Below are 15,454 nucleotides of genomic sequence, written 5' to 3' on the forward strand. Positions count from 1 at the left end.
CTGAGGTGTATTATTTATTGACAGGAATGTAGCAACAACTTCCAATGTATGGGTCTGTAAATGGAGATACCACATTACTACGCTACTACAGATACAGCAAGCACCAATAATCGCAAAATAAAACATATTCACTTTACAAATCACCAACAGTCTACAGTGAGTCACTGGTTATTCTTTCGGGCTCATGTTGCGCTGACTCTGAGGTCCTTTGGGTATTGCTCCAGAGGAGGCCATTAGGCCTGTAGTACTCCCGTCTCTGCCAGGTCTCACTGGGATTACCACACACAGAGCAAGCGACAGGTATTAAGTAAACAAAATTAAAGGCTCTAAGGAATTAGTCTATAACTTCTTGTACAACACAGCAAGCCACACAATCCTCGCTCAGCTCCTGACATGGTAGATTAGTGCGTCAAGGTGCAGCATTGACAGCAACGCTGTGGGCTCGTGACGGCGTGCAACTGCTACAGCTATGCACTCGGAGCTAAATCTCCATCTCAACACGTCACAGCCCTACAGTCACAAGAGGTGCCATGGAAAAGGCTGGCATATCTTAGAACTGCAGAGACGTAAGCAAGCCTTTATCTGGCGATCATAAATGGAGAATAATTATGCAGCAGAAATAGAATTCAGCTACAAGGCAAAGAAGACACAAAAATTTAATATTAAACTAATGCTATGCAATGTTCGCTTCTGTATCGTTACATGTATTATCTACTACAGGTTGTAAAATTACACATTTAGCTGTGGGTGTAAGTTTCTCTGTTCTATTGGTCACGTACTTGGGAAACAGAATGTGATGTGTGATGGGGTTTCCTGTCACTTTGGCCAGTACAAAGAAAAGTCTGCGTCCTCACCTGTTCTCCTTTAATTTACAATATTACAATCTCCCTGCTTGTTGCTGCTAATGTTTAACTTACCAGGCTACCTGGAGGAATACCTAAGCTTTTTCAGGGAACTGAAACCAGGAACGTCCAGACTTGACCAAATAAAAGCAAAACGATCATGACATGATTAACAAAGACAACCATTTTTTTATCTAATGTCCCATCAATTGTGCTTATTACTCTGATATACTGAAAAAATATCCTACACGTAGCATCCCTGAAATCAAAGCTTACACATTTCCCCAAATAGTCCTGTAGCCCGATTTTGTCTCTAGAAATCCTAATTACATGATCACAGCAACAGTGTAGATGACCTAATAACTGAGAGTGAGAAGTTTAACACTGAATGGCCGAGTTCCGCATTTTTCATTAACCTTTGCATTTGAAAATTTTCTAGATCCAGGTCTAATGGAGCTCTGCAATTACCTTGTCATATTCTGACCCAAAAATAAACACAGAAATCAGTCTGCTGTTGTAGATACCATCAGAGAATATTCCTCCAAACAATGTTCAGTCCACAAGTCTAATTATTCAGAATGTACTGCCTGCTAGGGTAAACATGTACTGGCTGATTAATTAAAATGCAGACAATCAATCCAAAACATAGCCTCCCCATTATCTATAATGAATGCACCAGGACCAAATAACACAGCATCAAACGCAACAATATTTGTTCCTGTCACATCTTTGGTATAGATTTTCCTCTTGACTTGGCTGGTGTTTTGTCCACGTCCATGTGTACATGCAAACAAGGTGATCGATAAGACTTGCTGACAAAGCGTAATCTCAATTCCAACTTCAGATGCAGGGCTATTTTATTGCAAAATTTGCAAACAACACAAAGTACCTACAATGTTTCAAAGTTGTTTGACTGCTGATATTATAATTTAAATTCCACACTGGGTGGGGTCGTGAAGGCACAGCCAGGCATAGGCCAATGCATTATACCACTTGCTACCTATGCAGTTTATACAAATGTAGCAGTTACATTTGAGAGTATTGCTTGCAAAATGTATATTGCCTTTTGTGATTTATCAGCTGATTACCTGCAAAGGCAACTCAGGCAAGCAAAGTCAGCCCTCACTGTCCACAGGCCTATGTGAGCAGGGGATCTAATCAGGAGATGCAAAGTACAGCACTCTAATTGCATCATTAGCCAAACCAATGACTCAGTCGCAGTGACTTCACCCTCACCCTCCCCTGCCCCATCCAGAAATAGGGAGTCAAGCCTCAAGCTCTTTACTGTACAGCTGCTCAAGCAGAATAATTCTAACATGTTATGTGCAACAGCGCAAAATGTTAACATTCCAGAAATATCCAGCTGAAAAACATTGCAGCATTAATGAGAATGTGCTATACCCTATCGACAGACTATTTTATCCAGCAGCATTTCTCATTGTCTCCGGGAGAGTGGCATAGATTACTTCGTTATTCTGAAACACATAAATGAATCATAAGAGCTCAGGCATATAGTGCAGCGATGTCTGCTTCAATACGTCAGGCACAGCGCCATCTAAAATGTTAAAGCCTGTCCAAAGCAAACAAGTCTAAGCCTTTTTTTTGCCACATACTCAAAACCTGTGGTCATGCGCAGGTACACACAGTCATGATCTTGATATGGGGAGACTAGAGCAGGTTCCAGTGCCCTCTTTTTGCATTCTGAGTCTTGCAGTTTGGATGGTTTTTGGTTTGTTGCTTGTGGTTAAACCCCTGTATAATAGTGGATGAAAAAGCCACTTGACTTGCCCCCTCATTTGGATAACCCCTGCCTGCTGTGGCTGTGCATGCAAAATCTAAGAATGACTAAGATTTGGTTTCCTGGCAGTTGAAACTGCAGTCTACCAGGAAGAGATATTCAGCAACTGCAAGTACAACAGCTAGCCAAGATTTTACAGTGCATTTCCTCTGTCACTCAAGTGAGAGATGTGATGCTAACACTTCTCATTCTTCCTGTTTCCCGCACAAAAAAGAGAAAAATGTGACAGGCCTCTTTTCAATCAAGCCTATACCTCTGATGAAGCAAACTCGTGCTACAAAACGCTGCTGCAGACAGATGCACTGCTCAAGTGCTGCCTTTCCATCTTGAGGAGGAACACAGCAAATAACAATTTATGGGGAAGATCAGTGATTCTAATAATGACAAAGTATACAGCGACACTCCCTCAACCTTAAGATTATGACTTTTCCAGTGATCTACATTCAGATTGTAAACCTTGCACACAAGATCAGCCCGGGTTCATTATTCTAGCAGTGATACCAGCGCATTTCCTCGTCGTGATAGTGTGCTGATGGCTCTGAGAGCAGAAATAGCCTGGCTTCTTGCTGCACTGTGACTGTGTTACAGTGAGTGTGTGCAGCGCAGTCAGACTGCAGCTGCTGAGGATGGAGAGCTTCTGGATCTGACGTCTCCATGTCGGCTCAGATCTGCAGAACCGGCACTTGATCTCCCCAACACTAATACGCGACGAATGGCTCTTCAACTTAACTAACATTAATCTGTATTCAGCCTGCAGGCGCATCTGACCAACAATCAATACCTAACACTAACGTTACCCTGGCTAGGTTATTTAAGAGAAGGGTGTCAATCCGTTACACACCATGGCAGCGAAGTTGGGGCTCAACACCGAAAGCTTAGCAAGCTAACATCAGCTGATAAAAAATATTACAATAAGGCACTGTTTTATCGGCACAAGGCTTGGCAATGTTGCTGTGATGTGTCTAGCTAAGGTTGAGGTTACACGCAATGTCCAGTCATTTCCTGTAATAGTACCGAGATTTACTAAACTGTTCCACAACGTCAAAAAAAAAAAAAAAAACATCAGACATGAATGGTTTGTATGGTTTCTCGGATACGTCTCGCACAGATATCACAACGTTTGCTCTCGGCTCGTTAAACTGCATCTAAATGGTGAAAATTATGAAGTTAGTAGGGAAATATCAAGCACTCCTACCTTTAGCGAAATCTTTTCCTCTCCTTTAGTGTGTGAAGACCTTTTGGTGTTTATTGCCGTGACACCGCCACCACGCGCTGCAGCAGAGCCCCGCCCCGCTGGCTGCGGCCGCGCTGTGATTCGCCATTCAAATTTAACTGCAGCCGAGCCGAGGCCTCTCATTGGCCGCGTCGCATGCCAATCGATTTGGATTCTGTTTCCCGCGTTCTACCGCCTACGATTAAGGCTTTCACAATACAGTGCATTATGCATATTTAGATGTCAGACAACCATAAAAATAGTCTCCTGGGTGTACTGCAGCTTTGTGAAATTCAACTAACAGTGACCTTCAGTGTTAAGGTACAGGCAGAGCAAGACAAAGAGAGGCACAGCACTGTTTTGTTTTATTGACAATGGCAATAACCACAGATGTCCGAATGCATAAAAATAATAACAACAAACTACTGAAATGTATTTATTTTGGGAAAAACAATGTGCAGTGATCCATAGTGCACATAAGAAATTTAAAGTGCAGGGATTCCTTTCATTGCCAACTGAGAAATATAAAAGTGGATAATAATCTATGAGAATAAAAGCAGGTATATCACTTGTTGACAATGATTTGTCACTACTTCTCTGATTCTTGGTGTCAAGTTGGATTAGTTGACTTAGTGCCAGGCTGCTACGGTTGATAGTGCTGTTTGCAGGTTAGTGGCTGTTTCAACAGGGCTACAGTCAGTCTTTCAATACAAGAGGTGCTTTCACTTGAGCTGCAACTTCAGCCCCCATAAGCTCCTCTACAATCGTTAGGGCAAACTCAAAACTGGTTCCTGGCCCACGGCTGGTGATGTAATGGCCATCCTTCTGTACTCGAGCCTCTGAATATTTATAGTGATCTAAAAAAAAAAGAGAGAGAGAGAGCAACAGCATAGGTTAATAAAGGTATGAGTTACTTAGAGCTACTGTTCAAAAGGCTCACATAAGTCAGAAATAGCATTGTGTGATAAGCACATACATATAGAAACCTCGAACCACTCATAACCTGATTCTAGCATATTCTGAGAAATTCCTACACCCGCTTTCACCTCTGTATGGTGTGCTCTCCTCTACTGCATAGTGACGTGATGCACTATGGGGCAAGATAGAGCTATTACAGCTCCATCTGCTGCCCTTCAGAAATAATTACAATTCTTTTAGTATTCCTTGGATCCAGCAGAAAATGTAAAACCACTAGATGTATATTTCAGCTGATCTGTTGGCATGTAATCTGTATGTACCTCCAGCCATCATCTTATCCTTCATGGCAGGGTGGGTAGTGACTGTGCTGCCGAACCCGATGCCATGTGCCAGAAGAGCAGTGGGACCTGTAGAAAAGCAGAAGTTGCTTCAGGTTTATCAAACTGTTTTCCATTGCCAAGCACTAGAGACATGCCATGTAGAAAATGTTGTAATTAACAGTCCATCTTATCATTACGCTGTTATTAGCTGTGTAATATGTTACAAACAAATAAGATGCCACATAGTAGAAAATATCTGATGACAATACTAGCCCTGGAAAAGCACCCTCAACTATAAAAAGTGTCTAAGAATATACATGCACAGTATACAGTTTCAGTCTATCCAAAGACTCCTCACTATTTCCAAGAGGAAAAACAAAAGGTACATGCAGGACACATTGGTTGCTGCTGCATTAACTTTGGCAATGTCCTAGCACTGCAGTGAGCTCATCCAAAAACTGTTAATAAATAGAAAGTTATTGATTATGCTCCTTGGCTGCCTTCCCATGCAGTCTAAAGATTACACTTTTCCCTGGCAGAACAGCGGCCTGCCAGTTAAAGCCAAGCTACTCTTGTTACAGCTCGTCTCCACCCAGAGGACGCCGGTCTGAGAGAGAGAAAGAGACTGTCTGAGAACCGGAGTCAGACAGCAAGACTGACACTGGAGAGGAGGGCAATCATGAGTATTCATCTCCTCTCTCTGATGGACACTAAAAACTTTGTCCAGGGTAAGGTGCTTCTGCAACAACTGAGGATTTCCAAACTCCTATATGCACATGACCTATATGCAATGATAGAAGCATACTGGGTACAATTGGGGCGTTAACCTTGGTTACAATTATCAAATTAATGGATCACATAATAATCCTGGTTTTCAGTTAAGTTCTTCTTGGCTACTTTCAAAAAATATGTCAAGAAAACCATTTCATGTTAAGGTCTTGCTACTGGTGCTCTTGTTGGCAGGTTAATTAAACTGTATATTCCTGTGAGGGTTTGAATAATTTTCTAGGACACCCTTCACTCTGCCGCCTGGGCCCCTTGTCCCTATTCAAAATGTCCTTCCAGTGTCCTTGCTCAATACAAGCTGTCAAATAAAAGTGGTTGTGGGCTCACTTACGGGCTGTTATTAATCAAACTGTCACCCTTTTAGTCCACATGCCAAAAACGGAGCAAATATTACCAAAAAATTATAAATCATGTCTGTAGTCTATTAATAATGTGCTTGTCAAAACAAATGGTGTTGACAGGCTGGTTATGACTATATTTCATCTTACACTGCAATCCACTTCATGACAAATGACAATCCGACATTATTTTGAAAATTAACTTGAAGCTCCACATGTGTATAATATGACCCTCAAGGAATGGTGTGTTACTGAGATGCTGGAGACTGAATTCTGTAATATGATTCAATGATTCATGTCCAGTTTCAGTAAAAAATATATATTGTTAGTTTTTATTTTTTGTCAAAGACAGATTCTTGTTATGAATAAATCAAAATCCCATTTATCCTAGGCATGACAATACCTTGGCAGTATAAATATGTATGCCATTACTTTTTTGTTGTTGCATAATCAAAATATGTGTAGGTGACACTGTAAGACAACATCTAGTTCATTAATTGTTATACTGTTTTGATTTGATATGGAAAATGTTTTAATAAATGTAACATTTAATCATGAAAATGCCAATTTACATATCATCCTCTGGAATAACTTGTGCTGTGTAAGACAACTAACTTACAGCCAAGCTATGGCTTGAATCAAAGCCATAGCTTGGTGGTCAAACCTTGGGGACGTGTCACATTCAGATGTTATCCTATAGATTATACAGCCACCACTATCAGAGGTTGGTCCCACAGTCCCTTAGAAATATCATCTTAGTTCAGTTTAGTCAGCGATACCTGCACAGATGGCCGCAATCAGGCCTTTCCGGCCATCCTGATCCTTCAGCACCTCCTTCACTGCGGGAGACTACAAGTGAAACAGCATGGAAACCAGATAGAAAATGAGTCATTCTCTGCCTGCGTACAATGTGTGTGCCTGTGTGGCTGCTCTGTTGACTGGGCGACTGTGTAAACACTGTCCTGCAATACGGGGGAATGAAATCTACACAAAGGATGTGCAATTTTGGGTCAATTATTTTTGAATATGAGTATTGAAAAAACAACAGATTTGCACTCTCGTTTCTGAAGCCGCAACTATTTCTTGCAAAAGCAAAGTAAGTACAATTGTGATAACAGGACTGGCAGATCCATCGATATAACAATATTGTGATATGAGACTAGATATCAACTGGTAGTTTGGATATTGCAATATTCATGATATGACAGTGTTGTCCCATCCTGGTTTAAAAGGCTGCATTACAGTAAAAGGAAAGACATTTTTTGAACTCTTTTGACTATTTTAGCTGTTCTGCTGTTTGCCTCTCCCTGCTTGATCACCATGTCCATATTACTAATGGCTGTTTATCAGAAATCTCATATGTGAATATCTTATGAAAGCAATAATCTTCATCCCTACAATATTGTCACAATATTGTTAGAGGTTTTCAGTCAAAAATACTGTGATGTTTTATTTTATCAATATTTCCCAGGCCGAACTGATAATTCTGAGGACACCATATCAACAGGAACATGAATGATGACATGGTGTTAAATCTTTTTTTTTTTTTTTTGGTCAATTTTATCATTGACTTCATGTGTAAAATAGGGCAGGTTCACTAACGCCCCAGCAAATGTCTGAAACATCCAAAAAATCTATCACAATGGGACCTATGTACCAACATTGTGTGGTTTCCACCCAGATGTGCATTAACTTCCCTTATTTGTTCTACTGAAATAATGTACCTTCAGTTTCTCACTGAATGCTTTCAGAAACTCCTTTTGCAACAGCCTAAGTAACAAAAACCTAGTAAAATCTGAACATATAGAGCAAAATAATGTATACATATAATTTCTATGTATATTCCTCACCTCTGCCAGATTCTGTGCCCCTGGCATTCCCCCTGGCAGAAGCACCACATCGTATGGACCCTGGAAGACAAACCATGATAGATGGAGGCTGACAAGGTTTGAAATTGCAGAACACCAGCCATCACAGTTTGATTGATAGTGCAAAGGAAACTGAAAATACTTACAATACGAAATATTGGATACGCTTAGAAACCCTAAGCCTGGCCTTGGGCTAGCGTTTTAACACGGATTAACAGTAAAGGGATGCTGGGTCTAACCTGCTTGCTGGCATCCTCCAGGCTAGCATCAGGACAGATGACGACATTCCTGCTGCACTGGACTGGCTCCTTGCCTGTCAGTCCTGCCAGCGTCACAGCAATCTGCAGGTTGTATAGGTTTTAGAAAGAGGACCGTCATTAGCATGATAATGGATATAGCATGCCAGGCTACAGTGCCTACATTCTAGTAAGGATGCAGTCTGTTTACATAGTTTGTCACAGACTTATTTTGAAAAATGTCAAATGGCGGTGAGCTAAAATGACTGTAAACTTTGACATTTACACTGGCCTTTGCACTCAGTTTGCAGGCTGGGAGGGCGCCAACCAGTGGGGACTAGCTGAACTAACAGTGGATTTAATTATAAGAAAAAACAAAACAGAGAAAAGAAAACTAACTTAGACTGTTGGCTAACTGTTATTAGTTAACGTTACGTCTTGTTGACATTAGATGGACAAAGTTAGCAAGCTAGCGTTCACGTTAGCTTGTTACAAATGCTTCTAACGTCACTCACCGCGCTTTATTTTCTACCAATATACAAGTTACCATAAATTTGAACAGTGAAGATCACCACGAAGACATTAAACTGGGTAAACGGGGAACCAGCAACCAGTGGATGCTAGCTTGCTAAGTTACTCTGGCTGTTATTAGCATTAGCTAGCTTGGGCAGCCTACAGCGAGGTACGGTACAAACCCCAGCTCTGCGCATGACGTCCACCGGAATAACCGTCTCCATCTCCTCCGCACCTTTCGACAGGATCACTAATGCTCTCTTGCCTGCCATGATTTAGACTGTATATATATGTGCGACTATCAGGTGGCTGAGCGCTAACTTCTGTGGACAGGACTCAGCAGCATGCACATTGACTAGCAGGCTGACCCGACACACACACACACACACCACTCAGTTTGACAGGAGCGAGGTTGCCATGCCGCGTCACGCTATCCTCCTATTCAAGTCCGTGTTCACGTGAACGTGTTGCATGGTAACCTGGCACTCAGTGTACACAGTGTAAACCATGAATGGCAAGTGTCATCTCTAGTAGAAAATTAGATTGAAAGCTAAAACCAGAACATACCCCAAAAGAACATACCCCTAACTCAGTGACAACATGGTGACTGTAGAACACAAAACAAATTAAATTTATATGCCTCTGCTTTCTCCAGAGGAAAAAAAGCATTAGAAGCTAAACTTTTCCAAAGTCTCTTTTACCACATGGACACAGTTAAAGTTATATTTGACAGCATATTAGTAAACCTGTGCTAAGGATATGGGATAATATATAGCACAAATGCAAGTGGACGTCTTGGTGATGACAGATTGTCATCGGTATTTGGTCCAGAATCAACATTTACCAAAGATAAAAGTATGAGCTGAGATATTGCACAATGACTGTAAGGCCATTCAAGTTTATTGACATTGCCCCTTATCACAATACCTCCAATGGCCTGCATTCCATATCATGTAGATGTCACACGCCATACTGCAAATACAATCCATATACCATCAGGGTGGAAAGACCACTGAAATCCTACTTAACTAGAAGTAACCCTAACCCTTTCTCTTCCTCCTCCTTATCCCCACTAACAAAAGATCTTAATAAAATAATGCAACTTAACATTTAACCATTATTACAACAAGCATTGTTAACTTGTTGCATAAATCCATGTCACATCACAATATGATAGATTTCCAAATGTTTTCCTGGAGACCAACATTTCAACATAATTTTTAACACAAGTCATACTAAATCACCTTCTCTTTAAAAAGCTGTTCGGTCCGTGCATGCCTTAAGGTATCTTTTAAAACCACTTTAAAGCACACTTGTATTGGAAAGTGTTTTATGATGTTTATTTATTATCTTCTGAACCCCTGATGTAATTTCGAATGTTTCATTTTTTATCTTATTAATGTACAACTTCCATGATAGGGTACTACTGTTACTGTCAATATGATATACAAGACCAACTTTACTGTTTGTCTAAATAAGCCTTTAGCAAGGAATATCAGCATTCAGTATTGTGTAATTTACAAATGAACAGCGTCAACATAGTACATATGCTGCACAGGTGCACCAGAACAAACAGTGCTCGCTAATACAAACTACTGGCAGGTAGATCACAGCTGAACAAGAAAACTGCTTTTGTGAAGTTCAGCATAATCTTTTTAAAGGTGTTATAACAGCATCATCACTTTGTGGTTTATTTCTGAAACACTGTTTCTCATCCGTTGATGGCAGGAACCATGCATCATGGCATGGTGCTTACTGAGGCACCAAGTGACAGGCAGTGCCGTACTTCCTCCAGTAGGTGGTGGCATTAACCTATGATTGAGGAAAAGCTGTCAAGAGATTCATGAAAAAGTAGTCAAAGTTTAACAATCTGTCAATAAGAGAAAGTGTCATCCACTGGTAGAGTTTTGATTTGACTGGAAAATGTAACTAAGAGATTTCTTGAGACAATACCAAAATAGTATTCTTAAATTAAACCATGCATTCTGTGACAGTTAAACATAGGCATACCAGATGAATAATTCAAAGAGCTAATTCAGTGAGACAACAAATGTAATTTTGAAGCCGACACCAGGCAGCAGGTTGTTAAGGTCACCAAGTTCTTGAAGCTGTGTCTGAGAACTTCTGCATCAAACTCTTAAGACACTTCGGGAATCATATTCCAGTGTAAATCCTAGACTTAATGTCTGGGGGTTTAGTGTGCAGGCACCCGTCCCAGTTAATGTGCCTCTGTGCATTCTGCTGCTGAGATTCACTTTCATATTTGTGCGACAAACTAGAGCCCAGTGAAACGGCAGATTAGACAAAAGCGTAGGGGGTGCTGGCAGCAGGTTGTTTATTGCGTGCCTGTGAGTGAATCCAAGAGGCAGCGGTGATTACCAACATATGCAGCTGGGGATCAACTAAACCAGACCCACAGTGGCACTCAAGCTAATTTCCATACATTAATTCACTTATGTACATTTACTAATTCCTTTCGGTATGTAATCATAAAGTGCATGATCATACTGAGGAAATGTTTCAAAGTGTCTGAGACAGTTGAAAACAATGAGTCTGAAACGACTGACGGATCGATATAACGGGCATATCTGACATATCAGCACGGGACTGCCTCCTCTTTTTGTTGGACAGGTTGTCTGTGACCTCTATTGACTCTAAAGAGAAAATGTTATAAATTTGGAGCACGGATCATGACACAAAGCTTAAGGATACTGCTTTATTGTCAGACCTTTTGATCCGCAGCTGGCATGGCAGCAAATAATCTTGCCCTCTCTCTGGTATATATGTATATGAGTGTGTGTTCTTCTCTTTGGGACTTTTGAGATTGTGCTGCCCTGTTTGCGGAGGAAGAGGGTGTTCATCAGTGAAATCCATGGCTTATTATTATTCTCTGGTGTGCCCTCATGCCTGCAACACCAGGCCTTGCTCTGCTTTATCTGGCCCTTCGCAGAGGTCTGCTCGGAAACCTGAAGGGCTTCTGGAATCAAACCTCTGGGGATTCTAGAGTACAGAATCATTTTTTATGAGCAAGAGAGAGGAAAAAAAGGAAAATCCTCAGACTGAAATGAGGGAATTCCACAAATTACCGTTTGTCACAAAGTAATCCTGTTACTATTGCAAAGAATATGAAACGGTGTAAACATGGAAATAAACTTGAAATGCGGATGTAGCTTACATGCAGAGGCTCTGTTCAGTTGAGATATACAGCTGCAAACCCTGTTTCAGATCCCCAGTAAGGAGGTGCCACAAAATTCAAAGTGGTTACAGTAAATTTGCTTCTACAGGGACAGATTAAAACATTGAGACATTTTTTTGTTTGTTGTTTTTTTTTTTTTTTTTTTACATCAGTACATTTCAGCTCATTTTGCTCCAGACCTGTGCTAACTGGTTATTCCTCCCAGCCAGCTAATGGCAGCATTCAGGGCTTACATTGCTGCACTCAGATAACTGATGAATATTTAGGAGCATTTTATCTGCCCATCTGTGCACAGGCTTTATCTTGTGTCTCTTTCACACATTGTAAGCCAGTGAGTGCATGGAATGAGTGACAAGCATATAATCTTGATTGCATCTTGATGCTATTACCTTATGCTGCCAAGCTCTCAGGTGACAGCTGGAGAGATTTGGGAGAAAAGGTGACATTGAATTTTATGCACCTGTGTTGGCAGACAGCAGCCCAATACAGTCACAAGATGGCGCCAGCTGAGTGAGTTCAACTTTGAGCAGGCTCGCTCAATAGCAAGGCCAACTGTGTCACAATGACATTTACAATAATCATGGCAAGAAAATATACAAAATAATGGTGGCACTTTGTAAGACCTATGGGAAAAGTCAGTCAGTTGTCTTCTTTGTCAAGCAAATGTTTTTAGATGCACAGACAGTGTATTGCTTACTATCAAACTGAGCAGAGATGCATTTGGATATATGTTTCAACATTCATTAAACAATTTGTGTTAAATGCTTTAGAATTATCCAAAATGAGATTCCTACAAATCCAATGCATGACAAATTGTTTTCAACCACAGAGGCAGTATTACAAATTAAGGCAGCACATTAATGTGTTGTTTAGATTATTGAGTATGTGTAACCACATGAACCACAATTGCCTCACAGCCATTTCTGGTTGCAATAATCTGCCTAGCCTCAAATTATGCCCCCGTCGGTGCTATTTTAAGGGGGGCAAAAGTGACTCTCCTTTTTCTTTATTCCTTTTCTCTGTCTCTGTGAGTATCTATCTGTTTTGCTCTCTCCTCAGCTCTATTAGATGCCTTAATGCTGTACAGCATGGCCTATCTTCAAACAGGAATGCTGATGATACTGGCCCTGCAGCGGTTCTTCCCCCCAGTCCCAGCCTCGGCCTGCTCCTCTACAGAGAGGGTAATAAAGACACAAGGAGGATTAGTGTTGTGTGCCTAACAAAGTGGTTGCCAGAGAGTGAGAAGGCCATGCCCATGGGCTCAACCACAACCCTGCTCCGCTCCACTCTGTTCTGTCGAGGTCCCCCCCTGCTCAGGCTTCCCTAAGGTCCGCTCTCTCTCAGGGAGCTCTGTGGTTGTGTGATAGACTCTGAGTGGGTGAATTCATGTTGATGCTAAAGAGGCAGAGAGACGCAGACAGATAATCCATGGCTTAAGCAGTGCTGTAGTAACTTTCCCCCTCAAACAAGGGAACATATGTGAAAACAGTTAAATTTAATTCCGTCACATACTCATGCTGTGCATATTTTTCATCAAAGACTTTTCCGCAGTAAACTCAGACAAAATGTTCCAACTCTTTGACCAGTAGGCGCTTGGAACTTGGCCAAATAACCATCAATAAAACCATGAGCATGTAGTTTAGCCTAAAGCAACCTGGCGGTCCAGTGTGAGGGCAGGGCAGTATGTCTGACGTGATTCGTCCAATGCAGCATCCACCTTAAAGATCTGCGTATTGGTTTGATACAGAGCACAGGCCAAAAAGGCTGCATGTTTATGGATATCTCTCACCTTATAACCAGTGTGCTTATACAATTGGAAAACCATATAATTCTACAAGCCTGCAAAACAGTGGGGCTGTGGTCTTGTAAATGTTGTCACATTAGATAGGAGTGTTACATCTGAGATTACTGTGGAGGAACATGGCTGTAGGTGCTGTCCTGTGTGGACAGTAGCCTCTGGTTTGATGGAGAGCCGTGTACGGGACAGGACAGGTGAACCAAACAGCTGCTACCCCCGTTTCTCCTTAAAAACCCCAGCGTGACAGATCAGGCCATGGCTCTCACACACAACGGCCCACTTTTCACACGGTAGCTGTCTCAGGCCACGTTACGCACGTCTCTTAGATGGTCCATTTTGTGAGTTGAGTAATGTAATTTACTCTGGAGACCCCAGAATATGCACACATATGGTGGCTATTAATGCTCCTCTCTCCCTTTCAGCTGCAGCCCTCTCCTCAACAGTATGGTCTGTTCCCGCCTGTCTGTTTTGGGTCCTCTCCACTCCTCAAGCTGTTTGCCTTTTACCTCTGTCACGCCAACCAGGATTCACACAGCAGCATGAACTGCTGTGTATGAAAGAAAGGCCAAGTTCTGTTAATACTTGGCTAAGTTTACATGTTCATTCACACTTGATTATAGGGGAAGCCGTTGGTTCTGAATGGTTTCAGTATGCCAGAAAGACACTAAGGGGGAAGGTCGATTCCTTCAACAGGATGTACACAATGGAAATCCAATATTTAACAACAGCACTGTAAAAATTAGTTCCAAACATTTAACTGTGCTTTGTTCTGTCACTTGCTGACAAAATAAAACAGCGCGAGCAGACCAATCTAGTGTGCATGTGAATTTTGGCAAGATTCTTGCAACTTTACAAATTCATATAGAAACTGTGTTTTGATGGCCACACTGGCTTATGAATGTATTATGCCTTGATGATGAGTATTATAAGTTTATATAATGTGATACTGCTTCACGTGTTTGCAACTCAGCATAAAACATGGTGCAACAAATTCAGCGAAAAATTCTGATTCCGTTAAGGTTTTTCCCAAGGCCTCTGAAGTGGCAGCTGTATGCTTCATTCCTTGAACAATGTACCCAAGCCACTCAGAAAATTGATGGTAAAATATCCTTTTTACATTCCTTGGTATTGGAAATGGATGTTCAATAGTCTGCCTCTGCAAAGTATTATGGAGGTAAAGAAGCATGCAGGTGTAGTCTATTTTTACCTGCATAAGCCTTTATAGATTAATATAGTTTACCTGTCCCTGCACAGCTTTTGGTACACTATCCTCTAACTCTGAAATTAACCGGATTCCACTCACTTAATCCCCTACTTTTTATATAAATGCATACTGCATTATCTGACTTAATGTCTGCGACGCCTCCAAACAATTTTCCTTAAAAACTTCTTCGAATTGGTATGAAAACATTTCCACGAAATGATGGATTCTTTATTGTTGTCATAGGGGATATTTTCAGCTTGGAGTGTAATTTTTCCGGGTTTTGGAGGGTGCAAACCACCTATAAACACATCCTATGCAATCTCAATTATGTCTGTTTTTTTTTTTTTTCCACAATTCCCACACTTTTGATTTCCACTTAAAAAGAAGAGTGATATATCCCTATGATTGGAAATGTTCAATGCAC

General features: G+C 41.2%; 2 protein-coding genes across 2 annotated transcripts in view; both read right to left on the reverse strand.

Annotated features, from left to right (window-relative positions):
- The window catches only part of kcnab2a (potassium voltage-gated channel subfamily A regulatory beta subunit 2a), a 104,985-nt gene extending 101,052 nt beyond the window's left edge, over positions 1-3,933 (reverse strand). The window contains exon 1 of the mRNA XM_030051390.1: positions 3,836-3,933. The gene's annotated coding sequence lies outside the window, so the exon portion shown is untranslated. The remainder of the gene's footprint in view (positions 1-3,835) is intronic.
- A 266-nt stretch (positions 3,934-4,199) lies between these two features.
- park7 (parkinson protein 7) lies at positions 4,200-9,237 on the reverse strand. Its single transcript, XM_030052676.1, has 6 exons — positions 9,015-9,237; positions 8,323-8,424; positions 8,066-8,125; positions 6,995-7,064; positions 5,092-5,178; positions 4,200-4,710 (listed from the first exon to the last, which is right to left on the reverse strand). Exons 1-6 carry the CDS (start codon positions 9,102-9,104, stop codon positions 4,550-4,552), a joined length of 570 nt encoding a protein of 189 aa, XP_029908536.1. The 5' UTR covers positions 9,105-9,237; the 3' UTR covers positions 4,200-4,549.
- Between the last annotated feature and the right edge of the window lie 6,217 nt (positions 9,238-15,454).

This window comes from Myripristis murdjan, chromosome 5, assembly GCF_902150065.1.
Source record: "Myripristis murdjan chromosome 5, fMyrMur1.1, whole genome shotgun sequence".
Taxonomy (NCBI): Eukaryota; Metazoa; Chordata; class Actinopteri; order Holocentriformes; family Holocentridae; genus Myripristis; species Myripristis murdjan.

What these genes read in the sequence shown, in the direction of transcription:
- park7 (XM_030052676.1), bottom strand. Translation starts at nt 9,104, where the DNA reads ATGGCAGGCAAGAGAGCATTAGTGATCCTGTCGAAAGGTGCGGAGGAG. An exon ending in GGGCACAGAATCTGGCAGAG is followed by an intron (nt 7,065 to 8,065) that starts GTGAGGAATATA and finishes TTTCACTTGTAG; the next exon opens with TCTCCCGCAGTGAAGGAGGT. An exon ending in GGATAAGATGATGGCTGGAG is followed by an intron (nt 4,711 to 5,091) that starts GTACATACAGAT and finishes TTTTTTTTTTAG; the next exon opens with ATCACTATAAATATTCAGAG.